We start from the raw sequence: 19,680 nt of genomic DNA, 5'->3' as shown, positions 1-19,680 counted from the left end.
TCTCTGCTGAGCGTCTGAACTTGCTTTGAAGTTGACATGCAGTAAAGAGTTGACAAAATGATATGTTAGACATTATTTGTGAAGAGGGTGAGCATGTAACTGAAGACTTTGAAAGACATACCTACATATCCTAGCTAATTGGTGGGCTGCCTACAAAGTGTCAGCAGCTGTGAAGTCTCTGAGGACTTATGTGGGATTGAATGAGGCACACATAATTGCACTATTGTTGCTATAAGCATTGTGCAGTATTGCGAAGGTATTTTACTGCAGTAAGGTTCCACTGCCCTTATCTACCTCCACCTCCTCGTCTATCTCATCTAGCTCTTTTGTCCAACAGTTAAGTGCAGTCAACAACTAGGTAGACAAGAGTGTTTTGTGGCACTGCCAAGCTGGGGGCTCTCATTTCACCACAAAGAACAAATCTTATTTCAATGTCCCTTATAACAGTAGTTAAAACACTGCTACCTGTCAAAAGCGTGGAGCTGTCACTTCCTGTCTGAATCAGAACAGCACACTCAAAATATGACTGGGATGCTATAGGTGTGTGTATGTTTGTGAGAATGACTCACTGTCTCTGTTCCCTACCCTGCACTCCTGTTTTTTTTATTGCCTTTTTTCCAGCTCTTTGTAGGGGAGAATTTGCTTACCAGCAGGCTAATTCCTATTTACAACCATAGCCTCTCTGCTCATTTCTCTTCTTCCTGTCACCCTTCTCTCCCAGCAACAGAGAAAAGAGCGAGAGATGGTGAGGCAGCAAGAAAAGGGTCCCCATCGGAGACTTGACGATATGAGACGGGAGGAAGATAGAAGGCTGGCAGAGAGAGAGCAGGTAACCAACCACAGGAGACATGAGGCTGCAATCAGCCAATCAGTGTGATATGTGGGCGTGTCTGTCAGCAACACTGTGCAAGTTGCTCTGGTGGTGAAATTCCATGAGTAGGTTGCCATAGCAGCAAGGGTCTAAATTAGTGTATTTACTCAGAGATGAGTTTTCTGTGGGTGAGCTCTCTGCATCTCTTATGCTCTGTTTCCAGTCTACCCTCACTAACACAAGAGTCTGGCATCATCACCTTGTAGTGCCAAATACTGATTTTATGTCAGTATGCTACCTCACAACAGTCATAGTTGCTGCTAAATGCTTTAATTATTCTAAATCTAGCAATTTATGGCAATCTCTACGTAGTGCTGGTGCCATGTTTTAATGTTCACATTTATTTCTCTCTTTTAACTGTTATTAACAGGGACAGTGTGTGTTCTGTTATGAAGATTTATACTCTGAATTGTTGATTTTTCTCACCAGGTTAACACATGGTTTCTGTCAGTGGAATAACATTACATAACTCCTATCTGCTTCCATCTTCAACCCCTCCCCCATATACTTTCATTTTTTTGCCACCTTAATGCTTATCATTCTTTCCTCTTACCTTTCCTCAGGAGTTTATCAGACATAAGTTAGAAGAGGAGCAGCGGCAGTTAGAAATCCTTCAGCAGCAGCTGCTTCAGGAGCAGGCACTGCTAATGGTAACTAGTCATTACAGCGCCTTAATCATTTCTTATTTTGACTGCAGAGGTTTCCACGTCCACCTCTTGGTAATAATACCGCATCAATAAAGGAGCTTCGATGTTTAGCACTGACATATACTTTAGGTGTCAATATGGCTGCTTCTGTTTTCATCAAAATAAATACTGCAGTGTTACATCATGTCTGCTTGTGCTCAGCGTAGATGCTCTCAGGTGGAGTAACAGTCAGCTGAGATGAATGGGTTTACAAACAGGTTCGAAAAGCTATGCTAGAATTTATATATAAAAAAGTACAGTCTAGATATGCAGGACCTTAACATAGATTTGCTCTACATGTTTTAGAGTATGGATGCAGCTCCTACAGTACTGCATGTCTTCAAAGGGCTTTGAGAAGGCATGCAATGACCTAGTTTTTTTGGGCAATTTTTTTTGGCAGTTTTTAAGTCTATCTTGCCTACATTGAAAGGTAGAATTGCCACATTCCTGGCATCCTTGTTTTAGCTTCCTCCTGTGGAGCGTAGGAGTTGCTGTCATTTGGACTGAACTCTTTGTTTTTCACATATCCCTCCTAGGTTACACACACACACACACACACACACACACACACGTAATACCTGTGTGTATTCATGCTTTCATAGGGACCACAGCACAGAGTCAGCTCACAGGACACTGCCCCTGCTGCAGTTTTAGGGGGTCAGTGCTATGTTCAAGGGCAATTACAGAGATGACATGCAAAGCCCCAGAAGCAGTGCTGTGAGCTTGAAATTTTTCTGAGTTTGCGCCCTGTGACCAACCACCTTTGGAACACTATCTTGAAATAGTGTCCATTGTGTACAGCAGATGTAAGCCACCCTCCTGTTGTTAGCTCCCAACTGTATAATACAGCTGCATGAGATGAACTCCATTCCTCTCCCGCTATTTTAATTAAATCTACCACGCCAAACTTAGCACTTCATGCAGCTTTTTCACAGTAAGAGCCTTCCTGTTGTGATTTTCATTAGATGTTGTTAAGGTAGTAGCAGGTAAAATGTAAATCAAATAATAAAAAGTCCACCTCCAAAAATCCTGTTAAAACCAGCAAAAAGCACCAATCAAGAGGAACGACCGGTTAGATTTGATTGGCAGCTGCAAGAAGTGTGCAGTCAGCCACAATATACTGCTCAATTAAGAACGAAACTTATTAAAAACAAAAAATAATTTTCTGGTGCTCGTTCTCATTAGGGAATAAGTACATTTTAGGGCAGTGAAGCATGAACAGGAACGTAGGAGCTCAGCAAAAGTCAGAGCAATTATTTGTTCACAGCAGACAATTGGGTCTTGTCTATTACATTATAAAGCCATCCTCATTATTACCTCCGTAACGGAATAGCATTCTATGATCATAATCTCCCGTAATGATTTGCAGTTTAAGCAGTTAATAGCAAAAATGAGAACAAGTATTTAACTCGGGTAAAATATATATTTAATTGATGCCCTTAAGATTGTTTATATTTGTCAATGCAACTTCATGCCATGCACTCAGATAGCGACTAGATCTTATCTCAGCTCTTAGACAAAGCAACGTGAAGTTGAACCTATGTTGTTGTGACTCATGATGGGAACTCTTTAACCTCTAAGACTTTCATTTTTCTTTTATTTTCTTGTTTCCCTATGAATGCAGTGGCAATCAAAAGGCTTCGAGACCCATGCCTACAACTTAACAATGAAAAACCAATAAATCAGCTGACTCATGTTTGCAGTCGGTTGAATATAGAACATAAAAAGGTTTCGCTACGGACATGATCAATATTCTTCTCATGTGGACTTAATTATATAATATACTAAAATAGGAGTTCTTAGATATGATAACGCCCAAAAGAGTTATGATGTCAGTGATCAAAATCAGTGGTGGACAGTTAGATTTGTAAACATCTTGCCTGCAGTAAAAGCAGACTTGCTGTTTCCACATGCAGTGGTTTGGTTACAACCTGCCTGACGTGTCTGTTGGGTCCAGTCTGAGGCTCGCAGCATATTGACTGCATTGTGTTTTGTTTCGCTCAGGAATACAAGCGCAAGCAGCTTGAAGAACAGCGTCAGTCAGAGCGTTTGCAGAGACAGCTGCAGCAGGAGCATGCCTACTTGGTGTCTCTGCAACAACAGCAGCAAGAAAAGAAGCCCCAGCTGTATCACTACAACAAAAACCTGGAGCCCAACAATAAACCCACTTGGGCCCGTGAGGTAATAGTGTTAGCTGCATTTGAAGCATTACATTGCCACACTCTCACGCTGATGCACTACAGACTAAATCCCTCTTTGACTGTCCTAATTCCAGGTGGAGGAGCGAAGTAAGCTCAACAGACAGGGCTCACCTAAAATCTGCACCACAGTCTCTGACACTGCCATCCAGTCGCGCTCTGACTCAATCAGCCAGTCAGGAGTGGTCCAGTCTGCGCAGACCCCACCGATGCAGAGGCCAGTTGAACCCCAAGGGGGGCAGGGCAAGGTGGGTTTAAAATTCTGTTCAATAAATCCTCCTGGAAAAACAGCAGAAGATGCTTGTGCCTTTCTGTCTTTAATTCTTCAGCTTCTCTACCCTGAATTGTCTGTGCTACCTTATTTACACCTTCTTTTTCTTCTTTTCTCTCCTTTCCCTTTCCACACATCTATTACCACTTATTACCCACATGTGACAAAATCACTTTAATTTACAAACACAATCATGCATCCTTCTCCACTTCGGCCTGTTTCTCCGACTGTCTTGTGCATACTTCCTTCCGCTCGGCTGCTCCTCCCTCCTGGTGTGCTGCTGCTCCTGCTGCTGCTCCTGTCCTCTGCAGTTCCAGATGGCTCACCTGGTTCCCCTAAAGCCTTATGCTGCCCCTGTCCCTCGATCCCAGTCCCTCTGTGACCAGCCCACTAAGACCATGTCCGCCTTCCCCACCCAGGATCCCTCCCTCACCCCCACACCCCGCCCCATCCACTCTAGAGAGCTGGTGCGTCAGAACTCGGACCCCACTTCTGAAACCCCAGCACCGCAGGGACATCAAATCAGAGAGGATCGTGGCCCCTGGATCCGCCTGCCAGATGTAGAACTCCCACCCAAGGTAAGATCCAGTGGCTGGTTTTGACTCAGCATTAGTTGTGCAATCCACAAGATAACAACACATTTCTCATATCCACACAGTATCATGTTAGCAGGACTATAGCTGGCAATCTGACGTTGAAGGGTCTCACTTTCTAGCAGTTTTTTTAATTTACTGCTTGTTCTTGGTGGTGCCCTGTTCTCAGTTGCTTACATCCTGAAAAAACTCTTGAGGAGCCAAACTTAAGCATTATATTTATGTGATTATCTCAGAAGGTTGTATATACAGTAAACATTCATCTTGGGTAGTTATTTAGGAAATCACGATTGCTTATTAGGTCTTTGATCACTTTCTAAGCTTCAGTTTTTGTAAACTGCTGGTAAATGTAAGAATATGATGTCGCTGTCCTTAGATTCCCCAGAGGACAGCTTCTATTGCCACTGCTCTCAACACCAACCTAACATCTGGCATTCGGCATCCAGTAAGAGCCAGGTACTGAAGAGAGCCAAAAGCTCTAAGCAGATATTTCCGTAAATTAGTGCCTTTTAAATGGTGGTGAGCTGTAATGACAACTTGAGATGACTGATTTGTATCCCCATGGCAGCAATCCAGATCTCAGCCGCAATGATCGCTGGGAGAGAGGAGACAGTATAAGCATCATATCCAATCTACCCCAGACTGGCTCCCTGGAGAGGCATCGCATCCTCAGTGAGTCCCTGCCTCCCCGATGCTATTTCTCAGCAGAATATCTTCGCAGTAAATCTAATTTCAGATTCATAACTACACTGTACAATATTATTTTCAGGTTCCTCCAAAATGGATTCACCCATTATCTCCCATGATAGTCGCCATAAGCCGGGGGAGTCTCGAACTTCCTCCCGTCCTGGCCGCCCCGCCGTAAGTGCTTCTCCTAAACTGACATTATATTGGTTGTCCCTTCACTCTCCCCTACTTATGAAACTACTTTTAACATTACTGATAATCCACAGAAAGGCAGTTATAAAATAAAAAGCTCTAACTTGCTGTGCTTAGTTTGATCGCTAATGCACTTGTTCTGTAAAATGACTTAAATTATACTAACTCAAGGTCTTCTCCTCATATTAACTTTACACTTTTGGCACTGTTGCTATTTCCCCTTATGTTTCTCCTCTTCTCAAATCCCTGTTTGTTGACTTTACCTCAAATGTGCAGAGTTACAAGAGAGCTATAGGGGAGGTTAGTATTACTGTGTCTTCTTGTGTTGTGTGATGCTCAGTGTTCATGCATGACTTTGTATTTGTGTTTGGCTGTGTAATGTTCGCAGAAAATTAAAAGCATGGTCTATGCTGTCGTCATTTATGGGGTAAATCATGTTTTGTCTATGAATGAAATTCCTTTCCTTATATAAAAGCCTTTTAAATGTGTTTTTATTTATTCCGTTGCCATGTGGACACCCTACACTGAGCCTTGTAATCATTTGTAATCACTTACATTGGGACTGTTTCTGAGCTCATCCTCCTGATGACCCCTCACCTTAAATTGTGTTTGGACTGTCTTCAATATTAGTAGTGCATATATTACTGTTGCTGCTTTCTTTAAAAGCTGAGATTATTATTTTTTCCTAAATCTTTAAAATGCATTCATTAAATAAACTGTGATGTGTTTGTGTGCAGGATCATGGCCTCTTTGCCAAAGAACGTGCTGAGGAACCGCCAAGGCCGCCGGTCAAGGCCAATGATTATTCCTCCTCTTCAGAGAGCAGTGAGAGCAGTGAGGAAAGCGAGAGTGGCGAGGGAGCAGAAGAGGAAGAAAGCCCCACAGATCGGTAACACTAACACCAACAAATACTGAAACTCAGGAAACCACAATCTATTTCTTTTGCCTTCACTTTACTTTTGAATGAAGCGTTTAGTACCTCTGCAAAACTGCGTTAGGCACTCTTCTGAATCCTGTTCATTACGAAACTGGCCTGATCCTGTGTTCCTGTTGTGATTGCAGTCACAGGGACGCAGACACTGATTCAGTCAACACCATGGTGGTTCATGAAGATGAGGGTGAGGGGGGAGAAGGAGAGCAAGCTGGAGGCTATGGGGATCAGACCATGCTGGTGCAGAGAGTGAGTCATCTGTATATGTAATGAGGCTGAAAATGCATTGTGATTTCATGATGAAATTAACACATTATGTGTCAAAGAATATTATAAAGCAGTAAAAGACAAGGGCATGTTGTTCACGTGGTCGTTGGGTGTTGTTGTGTGAAACTCTAATAGCAGAAATAATTAAGATGCCTAAAACATAAAGTATGGCATTAAAGACAGTGCTAAGTCTCCTTTGAGTAATGTCATGTAGATAAAGTTTCTGGTTTGCCCATTTTCTGTTGGTGACTGTCAGAAGTTTAGAGTTTTACAATTTTTTTGTTTTGTGTATTGCCAAAGGCCACCCTTAAGCCAGTCCCAGTTAGACTGGCGGGTATTTTTGAGATATTAGAAGCGACAGACACATGACAGTGTACATCTTCCAGGAAGCTCTTAATGAGTGGAATGGAAGACATGTCTCTTTGCTGAAGCACAGTAGTTCTGTGTGTGTATTTAGATATACAGTAAGGGTGCATTCGTGCCAAGCAAAAGTTATACTACTGAATTTCAGGAAAAGATATGGAGTTATTTGTTTGTGTGTCATTATAAATCAAATGACAAATGCAATACGGTGCACACACACAGGAAGAATGTTGATTGCTGACACATACAGACAGCAAATTTGCTTTCTGGTTTTAAAGCAAGTCTTCAGTCTCACTTCAGCACCAAACTTCAGCACTTTAGAATAGTCCCACATTTATGTTACTGTCTAGATTGGTCAATTAATATCTTGAAGGGGGTTACATTGCAACCTCTTGTGGAAATGAGATTCTTTACATTTAGCCCAGAGTTTGCGTAAGATATGGTTCTGAGAAAATAGGTGTAAATTATCCATCCGTTCATTAGCTAGACTACTTCATTCTGTAGTGGGTCAACGCAAGCTGGAGCCTATACAGCTGACACTAGGTTAGAGGCTGGATACATCCATAATAGGTCACCATCGTGGGGCGAACACGGAGTGACAAATGCTCACTCTCTCATCGACAGCCAATTTAGAGTCCCTTATTAACCTTGGACTTTGTGAGGAAGCCTTAGCATTTGGAGAAAACCCACACAGATACAGGGAGAACATGCAAAAACCACACAGAAAGACCACTGCCGACCCACTGGTTCAAAACTTTTTGCTGCACCACCATATTTCCTTTTGTAGAGAACATGATATACAGTTTTTTATATGTATATTTTAAGCCAAATTTATTTATATACTGTAATAATAAACGTCCCGTACATAATCTGCTATCAGAGGGCTTCCATATTTAGTTGTAAAAGTGTGAACATTTAAAAGCTTTGCATGTAGATCTTTTAAGATTTTATTTTTAAAGCATCAGTCAGTTACTGCTTTAGACTTTATCCTTCAAAAAGTTCTGTTTTTTTTTTTTTTTTTGGTTCACTCTTTTCCTTAATGTGGCAGTAAAACATTCCAACTCTTGCATGTTCAGTTTTTGCTAAAAGATGAAGTCAGGAGGCATTCACTTGTGCATGACAGCGAGAACCTGAACTATTCAGATAACTGGAGTCATTTAGATGATGGCAGAAAGCATAACAGAATCCTACATAAACTTTTACAGCCGCATGTAAATAACAGTGGGACATCAGAGACATAATAGACAAAACAACTTGCTGGTTCCCACAGTATTAAGGACATAAAGCTGACTTTTTAAAGACAAAGCAGTTAGTTTACTTTTGTGGTTACTGTGTGCCAGCCACACGTTATATCTTGGTATTTAGTGCAGCAGATTAGCCGAGACATAAGCCTGTTGGGTCATTATGTAATACATCTTTGTGTGTGTGTTTGTGTGTGTGTGTGTTTGTGTGTGTGTTTGTGTGTGTGTTTTTATTTTACCTGAAAGACTCCAGAGAAGCGCAGCCATAACGGATACACTAACTTGCCAGATGTGGTGCAGCCCTCCCACTCCCCCACTGATTCAGCCACTCACTCCTCTCCTGGGAAGGACTCTGTTTATGATGTAAGTTTCCCTGATGCTAAGTATATCAGTCCTAAATTCCTGGTTTATTTTTATGTGTTCCATATATGCCATGATTTCAGCCATTAAAACCACTCTTAACACTTCATTCAGTGTGTCAGTCAGTTCAGGTTGTTGGTACACTACCATCAGTGATATACGTCTTTAAAGTGTTTTGATGAAGCAAAGAGGATGTCCTTTTTTGATAGTTTTTCACACAAAATAAAATCTCTACTGATATGATTGATGTTTGACTTAAACAACACAATCATGCATCCCTTCTACTCCACCAGTATCAGTCCAGAGGTTTGGTTAAGGCATCTGGCAAGTCCTCCTTCACCACGTTTGTGGATCTGGGCATGTACCAGTCACCAGGTACAGGAGATAACATGTCTGTCACTGGTGAGTCACTTGGAGTTGTTGAACACTGAACAAGGAAGCTAACTGCAAAAGTATTCATGACTTTATATTCTGACATTTCTTGTGCAGTGAAAATACTGGGAAATAAAATTAGGAAGTTTTTCCTCAAAATTTATTTTTTTATTACATTATACAAGGTCTGTGAAAATATTGCTTGTAAAAGCTAGTACATCGACCTTTATTTCCATTTAATGGAAAGGATTAATGGGACCTTTGTGTCTAGTTCCACATCTTGCACCAGGTTGCCTTGGTTTGTGTTTGTACTTGCTCACTGCCGTCTCCATGTGTAGGCTCCAGGTTTGAGCAGCTGAAGATGGAGGTAAGGAAAGGATCCATGGTGAATGTCAATCCCACCAACACGCGCCCTCCCAATGACACACCTGAGATCCGCAAATACAAGAAAAGGTTCAACTCTGAGATCCTGTGCGCTGCACTTTGGGGTGAGAATGGATTTAATACCTGTCAGTGCAAAGATGTAATTGAAAAATGTAGAGATTAGATACCTTAGACTAACTGTGTCACTGAAATTGTGGTATATCTTTGGAGTGAGCAGGCTCAGGTTCAACACATGTGTAGACTACAGAGAGATCAGTCAGATTATTGAGCAAACTTATTTTAACCTTTGTTATTTTACCTAATATGTCTGTTCCAGCAGAACTATGGTCGTGTATACTATCAAAACTGAAATGCGTGACTTTGAAATTAGATCTATTGTGACACAAATAACTATGAACATTTGTGAATCTGCTTTCGTTTTCAAAGCAATTTTTATCACATCACTTCAAGACCCTTCTCATAAGCTGTTCTCTATAAATACCGTGATGACTCTGTGTACCGAGAGACAGAAAGGTTACTTTTCAGTGGTGGGGTTGCAGCAGGTTGTGATGTTGAAATGATCACGAAAAAAGTAAGCAGGCTAGGCAAGATACACAGCAGTTACATCAGAGGTATACTGTGAGACTATTTTTAGCTGTGGCTAGAGGAGAGACAGTAATTAAACTCATTTTATGCAAATGAAGAAGCTATTTATTCGTACATGTGTGTGTCTCCAGGTGTGAACCTGTTGGTGGGCACAGAGAACGGCTTGAAGCTGCTGGACCGTAGTGGTCAGGGCAAGGTTTACCCCCTCATCAACTCTCGCAGGTTCCAACAGATGGATGTGCTGGAGGGCCTCAACCTGCTCATCACCATATCAGGTCATAACTGCTGCTCATTGTCTGTCTGCTTTTACTACAGTTGGTTAAAGCTGTTTGTGTTTTTGGCATGAGAGCACTCTCTTTAATGGGATGCCATATAATGGATGCCAAATTGTGCTGATATTTTCAGAGTAATGATTTTGCATTGCACTTCGACTTTGCATTTCAAAATCACAGGAAGGCTGACTTAAAGTGTGTGCAAGATACTGTATGCTGTGTTAGGGTTTGTAAATATTGACAAAAGCTATATTTAAGTATAGATATATACTGTATTTCAATAGTTTTAATATATATTTTTGAAACGATGCTTGGCTTTTCACTCAAATGTCAAACAAATTTAGTCCTAACAATGTACTAATATAGAAAATGTAATGACATTTCGTTAAGTTCTGATGCGTTTATTAGATTTTTAGACACAACAACACTTAGAGAATCAACCGCTTGGTATAAACAAGCAGGTAGAAGCAGTCAGTGTGTTCAGTCAGCAACAATAAATATGTTTCATAATTTGTGTAATTTACTATAAAGCTGTAACCAGCAAAATCCCCCCAAAATGCATTGTTTCATATGAAATAGATTTGAAGTTATATATCTTTTAACACAACTTTTCTCTACACTGTGTGCAAAATGTGAAAAATATACAAGATAATCTTTACCACACTATAAGTACATTTAAAGAACTGCTTTATTGTTATCTCATTTGTAATTGATCTCCCCTTGTGTCTATCAAGGCAAGAAAAACAAGGTGCGTGTCTACTACCTGGCGTGGCTGAGGAATAAGATCCTCCACAATGACCCCGAGGTGGAAAAGAAGCAAGGTTGGACCACAGTGGGGGAGATGGAGGGCTGTGTACACTACAAAGTGGGTGAGTGACAAACGATGGCTATTTATCACTGCTGTCTATTCCACTCCAGTCAAATTCTGATTAATGCATTTGGCACAGTGAATTATTAATTACAAGTGTCTAATGTCAGATGGCCTTGTGGTTGTTCTGTCTAGTGAAATATGAGAGGATAAAGTTCCTGGTGATTGCTTTGAAGAATGCGGTGGAAGTATATGCTTGGGCGCCCAAACCTTATCACAAATTCATGGCCTTCAAGGTAAGTCTCCCCTTTCCTATGAGGTGGATTAGCTATGCAAGGTCAGTCAAGCAGAGGAGCATTCAAGTTGATCATCTGCTCACACTCGCTTTCTGTCTCGAACCCCCTCCACCCCTTTAAACCAGTCTTTTGCAGACTTGCCACACAGGCCTGTCCTGGTCGACCTAACAGTGGAGGAAGGTCAGAGGTTGAAGGTCATCTACGGCTCTTGTGCTGGCTTCCATGCTATCGATGTAGACTCTGGAAACAACTATGATATTTATATCCCCGTTCATGTAAGTTTTACAGCTGTCACACAGCAGCAGTAAGGGAGACATGAAACCCGCAGGAGCTTATCCCTTTTGTTTTCATCTGAAACAGATCCAGAGTCATGTGACTCCGCATGCGATTGTGTTCCTGCCCAGCTCAGATGGCATGGAGATGCTGCTGTGCTACGAGGACGAGGGCGTCTATGTCAACACCTACGGACGCATCATCAAGGACGTTGTCCTGCAGTGGGGCGAGATGCCCACGTCAGTTGGTACGGTTAAACCCACCAACATGGACATAACTACATAGGCATATATTACATATATCATATATATAAATTTTAATTAGCTTGTCCAGTACTAATGTTACACTTTGCTCTGCAGCTCATATCTGTTCAAACCAGATCATGGGCTGGGGAGAAAAGGCCATTGAGATCCGCTCTGTGGAGACCGGCCACTTGGACGGCGTTTTCATGCACAAAAGAGCTCAGAGGCTGAAGTTCCTTTGTGAGAGAAATGACAAGGTAAAAGAAGAAAACACCTGCATTTAAACTTATATAGGATAACACCACCAAGATATTAGAGGCGTTTTTGCTAGGAGTCGTAGAAGATCAAATCTAGTCTCTTCTCTGTGAGTTAGGGTTTTAATTTTTATTGTGTATGTGTTCATGTGTCAAAGTAAAGTTACAAAAAGATGATCTCTGTTCCATTCTGTGTCTAATGAGTTGAAAAACCAAAGTATGACAATGAGAAGTTGTGATATTACAAGGAGGTACTTGCTGGTGTGTTTCTTGGCTGAAAGTAGTGATTTCCTAGTCTCCACTGGTTGCCTGGCAACTTCACTGTGATGACAAGATTCCAAGAAGTCACTGTGCTTCGCCAAGACACGTTGCAGCACGTAACATCCTCAAGACAAGCTAATCAGCTACTAGATGTGGCCTCATATTTCGTGGACTGACACGAGACTGAAATCACTGCTGTCCTTTAAGTCTCAGGAGGGCAGTTGGATGGTACCGCTGATTCCACTCTGTCTTTGTAGAAACGGTTTCACACTGATGTATTGTCAGTTGCTATAATTAATCACAATAACAAAAATTGTTGTTCTTTAAGGATGACGTGTTAGATGACGTGAATGTCCTTTGTGTCTGTGCTGCTCCTCAGGTGTTTTTCGCCTCAGTGCGGTCGGGAGGCAGCAGCCAGGTGTACTTCATGACCTTGAACAGAAACTGCATCATGAACTGGTGAAGGAACAGCTGCTCTGGTCAGTGTGTGGAACCCAGCAGGGGTTTGGAGAAGGAAGTGCATCTGAAATTCTCGCTAACGCATGCACACAAATGTGAACATCGCTCTCTCTTTCTCTCCAGCTCGCTCACACTCAAGCACTCAAGCTCCAAAGACAAACACACAGACACACAGTCTCTCAGACAAACACATACACACACACACACACATACACAAACGATCTCTAAATCCATTCCAGCCTACACTCCTTAAGATGCAGTTTCGACCGAGGCCCCCTTGATTAAAATTCTCCCTGGAAACATCATGAAAAATTGCTGATGAGCTTCAAATGTTAATACCATCTATTAATTTGTACTGTATATATTCTTGTCTTGATTTACTTTACTTGGTGGACCTGTGTTCAGTCGTAACTATTTAGTTCCTAATTGTGAAGTATGTAAACATTCCTTGATGGTTCTACAGTACATTTTGAGGAAGGCATTATTTACCAATACTGTATGTTGAAAATGAAGCTGTAAATAGTTAGCATCTGACCCTTCGATCTGAATCATTCGCAGGCCTCATATAGCCGTCGTTCACAGGGACGTCTGATATTAAAATGCTGGAACGCCCATCTGCAGTGGTTCGTGGACCCCAATTGTTTTGGGGCTCCCACAGTTTCGGGGAGGCTTAAAGGAAGGATTTAGTACAAAGGGACAATAAAGTCAGGGCAAAGTAGCTTGTTTAAATATTTTAGTTACCTACAGTAGACAGTAACCTGAAGCCCTGCTTTTACTGTTTTTCTGGCCTGAATAGGCAATGATGTTGTAACTCTTAATCACAACAAGTGAGCCTTGAATGCTTCAAAAGCAAAATAAATTTCAGTTTAACAATGAATAAATACTAAAACCAATCAGAAGTCTCGTACATGTGCAGAATCAGCACAGTGAAATCTCCTGCTTTGCCTTTTTTATGGTTTAGGTGAAACCATTAATTATTTGTCTCATCAGGCTTGTATCTAAACTTTTTTGTTTTCATAGATTTACAAAATACACAAATTTGATATTTATATGTAGTGATTCTGTATTGGTATTAGCCTACTGGTATTCTTAATTTTACTGTAATTATATTGCCATTATATTGCAATATATATTATTCTTGTGGAGTCTTTGAAGAGGGGAGTTCATATATTTGGCTGTTAGTGTTGGGGAGTGCGATGACAACTTTGGAGGAGAGAGAGGGGACGGGATGTCCGTAAAGGAGGGTGTTGGAGAAACGTGGAAGGGGGGGTGCGTTCCCCTCCGACCACAGTGATCTACTCTACTGTATTATATTTTAGTTCTTAGACTATTTCGTTAGCGTGGATCTTTTTGTGAGATGTGTTTGTCCAGGGAATTGCAGTAGAACAGCTCTCTGTGTGGTATAGTTCATATTTGTCTTGGGCCAGTAGATAAGATTTAACGTTTGGGGACTCTGCGATACCCTACAGAGGACTCAATCCCATCAGGCACTTTGGAGAACAAGGCTGGAACTCACGAGACTTAATATATTTTCTATCTATACATTCTGCCAAAGTTCACAGTGTATGTTGCAACAGGGGAATGAATCAAGGCCAAAGGAAGTAGAGTTTAAAATGCGACTATAGATACTGAAGAAGAAACTATTCCCACAGATCACTAACCAATGTTTTCCTTTCATGTATAAATCCAGCTGGTTTTTCACTAATATGGTCTCATGCTGCGTTAGCTCTTTGAGATCTGCTCTAGATGTCGATTATTTCTTAGCAGTGCACAGACATTTTCCTCTTTTCTAGGGGGAATGAAGTGTCTGCTTTGTTTAGGCAGCTGCACAAGAGAGATATTGTGTGCTCCCATACACCAGACAGTACGGTAGAAGTATGAGGCAGCTTAATCAGGAAGAAGCTTGATGAATCAAGCTTTTTGTTCAGTGACTCACTCGGTTCACTGTGCTGCTGCAGCACTTTGGTAGAAACAGGTGGGCATTTTAATGCCAAGATGGTTGTACTAACTCCTGTCTTATCAAGAAGAAATATCTTGTTTTTTTTCAACAGAACAAAATGCATCTATTTTTTTTGTTTTTGTTTTTGTGCAGCTGCCAGTATGAAAGGAAACTCTAAAAAGGAAACTTGGCTAGTGATCAGTGGCATAGTCTGCTGAAGCCTGCCCTTTAAGCTGAAGAGATGTATTTTATACAGTCAAATAGAAAGCTATTAAGACTGCAGTATATGTTCAGGGCAGAGAGCGTTTAATCAAATATATATAGAGAGATGGATAGATGGTTAATTTTATGGTGAGATTATAAAACAAACTGTAAATGGGCATGGAAAGCACTTTCACTTCAGTAAACATACATTTACAAATATATCTCAAGCAGATACTTTGGTGTGCATGTAAGCCATTCAAATAGATGATATAGTACTGTATCCAAGTTGTTTTCCCCTTCAAAGAATGTGTTTTTATTCTTAAATATCTTTTATGTGCCATGACCTACATTTCAAATTCCTCAATTACAATCCACCAGGAGCTCTGGCACTCATGCTTTTTATGGTCAAATCATTATTTTTTATCAATCTGCCATGTTTACAGTTTAAGCAGTGCCTTGGAGTTGGGAAGGAGAGAGGTTTGTAGGAAGGGTTGTGAGCCCCCATGCCCCACCCACCCACCACCCCACCTCTATTAGTCTCTTACTTGAAATCACACGAAGAAGAAGAGGCACAACTAGATCTGCTCCCTCGTTCCGATTAACGTCTTGTGCCAGTTAAGTGCACTTAAGTCAAATCCAGAATATCCCTTAGATGGACTTGAAATGCTTTTTTGGCACCAAGTGTAACAGCCTGAAGTGATCAACAGACGATAATCCGTGAAGAAAATCGCAATAACAAGTACATGTCCAGTTAATCCAGTGTAACATGTAAAGGATGGACTCACGGTGGGAGCCAGCATAGAGAAAAGCCATGTGTATGAAACACGTTTGTAGAGAAAACTTAGTTATCGTGCATCAAATTAAGCTCTGTGTGTGACGTCTGCTCAGATAATGTAGGTTCATGCTGCAAAGATGAGGTAAGCGCTTATTCTTTAATGATTGTGTAATCTTGTAGTGAGGAGAGTAGCTTGATATATTCTGAGAAGCCTATTTTATAAAATATGTAAATTAGTCTATATTGAGAAATAAAAGTGAATGTACATCTACGAGACAGATTTGTATTTATATAAAATGTGTACCACTCTATTAATCTAAGCACAATGTATTTTAAGGCAGAGAGATCAAAGCTATAATCGAGTATAAAGGAGAGATGGAAACCTTTTTTTTTCTTTTTTCGTTTTTTCCTCATTCTATCAGTCGTCGAACTCGTCAGCGTGAAATCAGTCCGAGCAGTTGTTGTAGTTAAGCAAGTAGTCGGCTGAGACAGCTGTGTGTATGTGGACAAATGCTGCAGCGTTTCTGTCGCGACAGAAAGACAAGTCTGTCTTTTAACCAGAAGAGTCAACTGTGGCTGTGATTCAGACACTCGTGGTAGCTCACAGATTGGTGTTGGATCTGGCCTCTGGTGTAAATTGCCTACACGACGCTGACAGGCTGTTAATATTCTCAGGTGATGACAGGGATCATCATAAAGGCAGTGCAGTGGTGATATTACCTGATGGTCCTTGTTGTGAGGTTAGAGGCCCTTGGCGTTTGAAGTGTATTTAAAAAAAAATAGAAGGCAGCCTTTAGCAAGTGAAAAGTGCATTGATCAGGTACTGGGAGAATAAAGACAAGATAGACGAGCCAGAAATCATTTGCTGACAACTTAAGTTTTATGTGAATATTACAGAACAGGGTAAAGGTAATTCCACAGGTTTTACACATCAAAGTCTATTTGCAGGTGTCGCTGCATGTGTGTGATCACTTCTTGGAGCTGGAGACTGCAAGTTGTGAAATGGGGGACACATCATCAGCTACTAGCATAACACACCTGGATCCTTTACCAAACCTGCATTGTAGGTGCACAATTTTTGCATCAATTTTCATATTGTGACTCGGTTATAGAAGAACAACACTGCAGATAGCTTTACTAAATCTGTACCAGAACCCCCACGTACACATTTTACTTTACACTTTGATGTGTGAAATCAGTGGACTTTCCTTTAACACGCTTAGGTTGCAAAATGTGATACAACAATTAGCTGAGCTGAGCAAGTTTAGTCAGACTACTTCATTTGCAGTTAAATAAGATAAAATGTACAACTAAAGTTAAACAGTAGATACACCGGCGGGTGACAAATTAAAATAAAACAACAAGTATCTTAGTAAGGTGCAGAACAGCTTCAGTGCACCACGACAATGTTGGTGATGACGGTGGAGAGTGCTGCCTCATACACCTGTCCAACATCTCCAATAATTGTTCGATTGGGTTTAAATCTGGTGATTGTTTTTATCTGAATATTCAGTGTGCCCTCCTGTCCTGTGGATGGAGACGCTGTCATGTGGAAATGTTTCATCTTAGTGATCACTCTCTGTGGGGGTCAAGGGCTCTGGTTTTTCCTTTAATTTGTCACCCGTCTGTACATAACTTTAAGCAACATAAACATTAGCTGCTTTTTCAAGAATATCAACTCTACAAGGCAGCAGAAAGTCTCGGCATCAGCTTTGTTTAGTCATCCTGAGTGCATGGCTTGTGTTGGCTGTTGTTTTGGTGGATGGCATTACAATTGAAATATTTGACTTAGTAAAAACAGACACAGCTGACGATGTTGTTATCAGCCTGTCTAATTGAATGCAGCAGGAACTCCAATAACAGGCTGCAGTTTGAAACACAGGAGCAGTAGTGGTTTGTGATTTCCCTAAAAGCACCTTAACATGTGTAAGTGGTATTTCATTTTGTACCGAGGGCCGTTAAAAGACCCCAGCCTCACAACTCATTAGGTTTAGGGAAGATTTCTGGCTTGATTGCCGAGTTCACGCGAGCCGGCTCCGAACAGCCGTCAGGAAGAAGCAACACTAAGTCCTGAGAGATGCTGACATTTCTTTTTTTTTTTTATAAGCAATACAAGCATTTGAACCAATCCAAACCCTGACTGTCCGTCTCAGCGTGACTTGCAGGTAGTGATGCTTCAGTGGCCTTTGGCAGATTAAATGTCAGCTGGTTTGTGTGTTTCAGAAGTCATTCTCTGCTTTTCCTTTTGTTTGTAATCACAAGAAATAACTGCTTCTCTGTCAGTTCAACACAACCAGGATGCTCGTTATAATAATCCAATCCCAGAAACTGCCTTTCTGAACTCTTAAGTATCGATAAATGAATGACAGATAATATTCTCACGAGGCGCTCTTCTCTCATAGCTTCTATTTCTAATCAATAGCGTGTGAATGGATCAGCAGCTGTAGCTGGGAGGGAGGCAGATCAACCTTGGGGAGCTCGAAGATGACGTGGATCTTTGGACAGACCTACAATATCTATTGTTCTTTTTCAATAATGTTTTTTTGTTTTCTTTTTTTTTAAACGGTTAACATCTTTGCAATGTTTTAGTGTGCGCGCGCGTCTGTGTTACTTGTGAGAGGTTAACTCCAGATTGTATTTCATAGACTGATAAACTTTAAACTTTCAAAAGATTGTGTTGAATGAATTCATGTCTTAATACAGATTGTTTGAAAAATAAAATACCTTGATCTCATCTGTATTAACTGTCTTTCTTTTAAAATTATTGTCACTGTGGACTCCAAAATGATCATTTTTCTGCTTGACAACACTGGCAGTGAGCAGAGTCAAAGTGTACTTCAGTTTTTAACCACATCATGGTGCTAAAATCTGCCTGAACCTCTTGTTCCGGTCACTTCATCCATGTTGCAAATATAAAATCACTGCTCAGTCGTAGTTTACACTTGACACGATGCTGTTCCATCCTCACAGCCAAACTAATAAATAGATTACACCAGATAGTCTATAAGGTTAGATCTTTACAGATGCAGAGAACCTTTTATTCTAATTTTCTGAGTCAAAGATGCAGAGTGAGCTGCATCGCCCCCTGGTGGCTGGAGAGACAAAACAAAATTTCACTTTAATCCACTGCTCTAACCTGAACTGTAAGGCTGTTAACAATGGAAAGCACCTGCATAACATTCAGTATAATACTTCATTTGTATCTGTGGAGGTTCCAGCTCCTACCACACATTTCTGATCACACAGGTTTGCTGTGGGGAGACGGATGCTGGTGTATCACCAACTTTAAACTGAACATTGGAGCTATTATACTGGCTTTACATAAGCTGTTGTTGTAGATCAAAGTACAAACTACTTTCTCATTTTATTTATTTATTTGGTATTGTATGCAGGTTGATTTATGGCCCTCAATAGAAGAACTTCAAGTTAAGTCAACATGAAGTTAAACCAACAAGTCATGTTCTGTGAGATTTCAATTAAACATTATTTTGTGTGCAAAGTGTCAGAGGATTAGAAGAATGCCTGCTGACTTAACTTCATGTTGATTTAATGTAATGATAGATCAGACTTTTGTTTTTCTTTCTTTCTTTCTTTTTTTTTTACATATATGTTCTTGTTTGTTTTGGGCCATTTCTGTGGGAGAGAAACACAAAATATGTGGGAGGAGATCAGGGGAATGACATGCAGCTAAAAGGTCCAGCCGGAAACCAGGGACTTGCTGTTGCCTGTGTGGTATCGATCTTTAAAGCTCAACATGTACCTTTAAATAAACACGGCAAAATCAATCATTACACAAAACTGAAGTGTCGAATTTGTGCTAAAATTGAACAAGGCAGGGCGACCGACGGCTCTCATTCCCCACATTCCCTTCCCCTCTCTCTCTCTCTCTCTCTCTC

General features: G+C 40.9%; 1 protein-coding gene across 2 annotated transcripts in view; it reads left to right on the top strand.

Moving 5' to 3' along the window:
• mink1 (misshapen-like kinase 1) overlaps positions 1-18,518 on the top strand; it is a 32,533-nt gene extending 14,015 nt beyond the window's left edge. Inside the window, exons 12-31 of one of the 2 annotated variants that reach the window (XM_008299000.1) lie at positions 722-829; positions 1,435-1,521; positions 3,562-3,738; positions 3,833-4,003; positions 4,446-4,604; positions 4,996-5,075; positions 5,188-5,291; positions 5,389-5,480; positions 6,236-6,387; positions 6,561-6,678; positions 8,547-8,663; positions 8,954-9,062; positions 9,371-9,520; positions 10,133-10,276; positions 11,008-11,142; positions 11,277-11,377; positions 11,503-11,652; positions 11,738-11,897; positions 12,010-12,149; positions 12,787-18,518. In XM_008299000.1, the coding sequence (XP_008297222.1) occupies positions 722-829; positions 1,435-1,521; positions 3,562-3,738; positions 3,833-4,003; positions 4,446-4,604; positions 4,996-5,075; positions 5,188-5,291; positions 5,389-5,480; positions 6,236-6,387; positions 6,561-6,678; positions 8,547-8,663; positions 8,954-9,062; positions 9,371-9,520; positions 10,133-10,276; positions 11,008-11,142; positions 11,277-11,377; positions 11,503-11,652; positions 11,738-11,897; positions 12,010-12,149; positions 12,787-12,870 (2,538 nt within the window). In that variant the 3' untranslated portion in view covers positions 12,871-18,518. Of the gene's footprint in view, positions 1-721; positions 830-1,434; positions 1,522-3,561; positions 3,739-3,832; positions 4,004-4,337; positions 4,605-4,995; positions 5,076-5,187; positions 5,292-5,388; positions 5,481-6,235; positions 6,388-6,560; positions 6,679-8,546; positions 8,664-8,953; positions 9,063-9,370; positions 9,521-10,132; positions 10,277-11,007; positions 11,143-11,276; positions 11,378-11,502; positions 11,653-11,737; positions 11,898-12,009; positions 12,150-12,786 lie in introns of both variants that reach the window. The other variant, XM_008298998.1, reaches the window with a different exon arrangement.
• The last annotated feature ends 1,162 nt before the right edge of the window (positions 18,519-19,680 follow it).

The sequence above is a fragment of the Stegastes partitus genome, unplaced genomic scaffold (genome assembly GCF_000690725.1).
Source record: "Stegastes partitus isolate 25-593 unplaced genomic scaffold, Stegastes_partitus-1.0.2 Scaffold1370, whole genome shotgun sequence".
Lineage (NCBI taxonomy): Eukaryota > Metazoa > Chordata > Actinopteri > Pomacentridae > Stegastes > Stegastes partitus.
The sequence above is the reverse complement of the archived record's forward strand: the minus strand, read 5'-3'. Positions and strand labels throughout refer to the sequence as shown.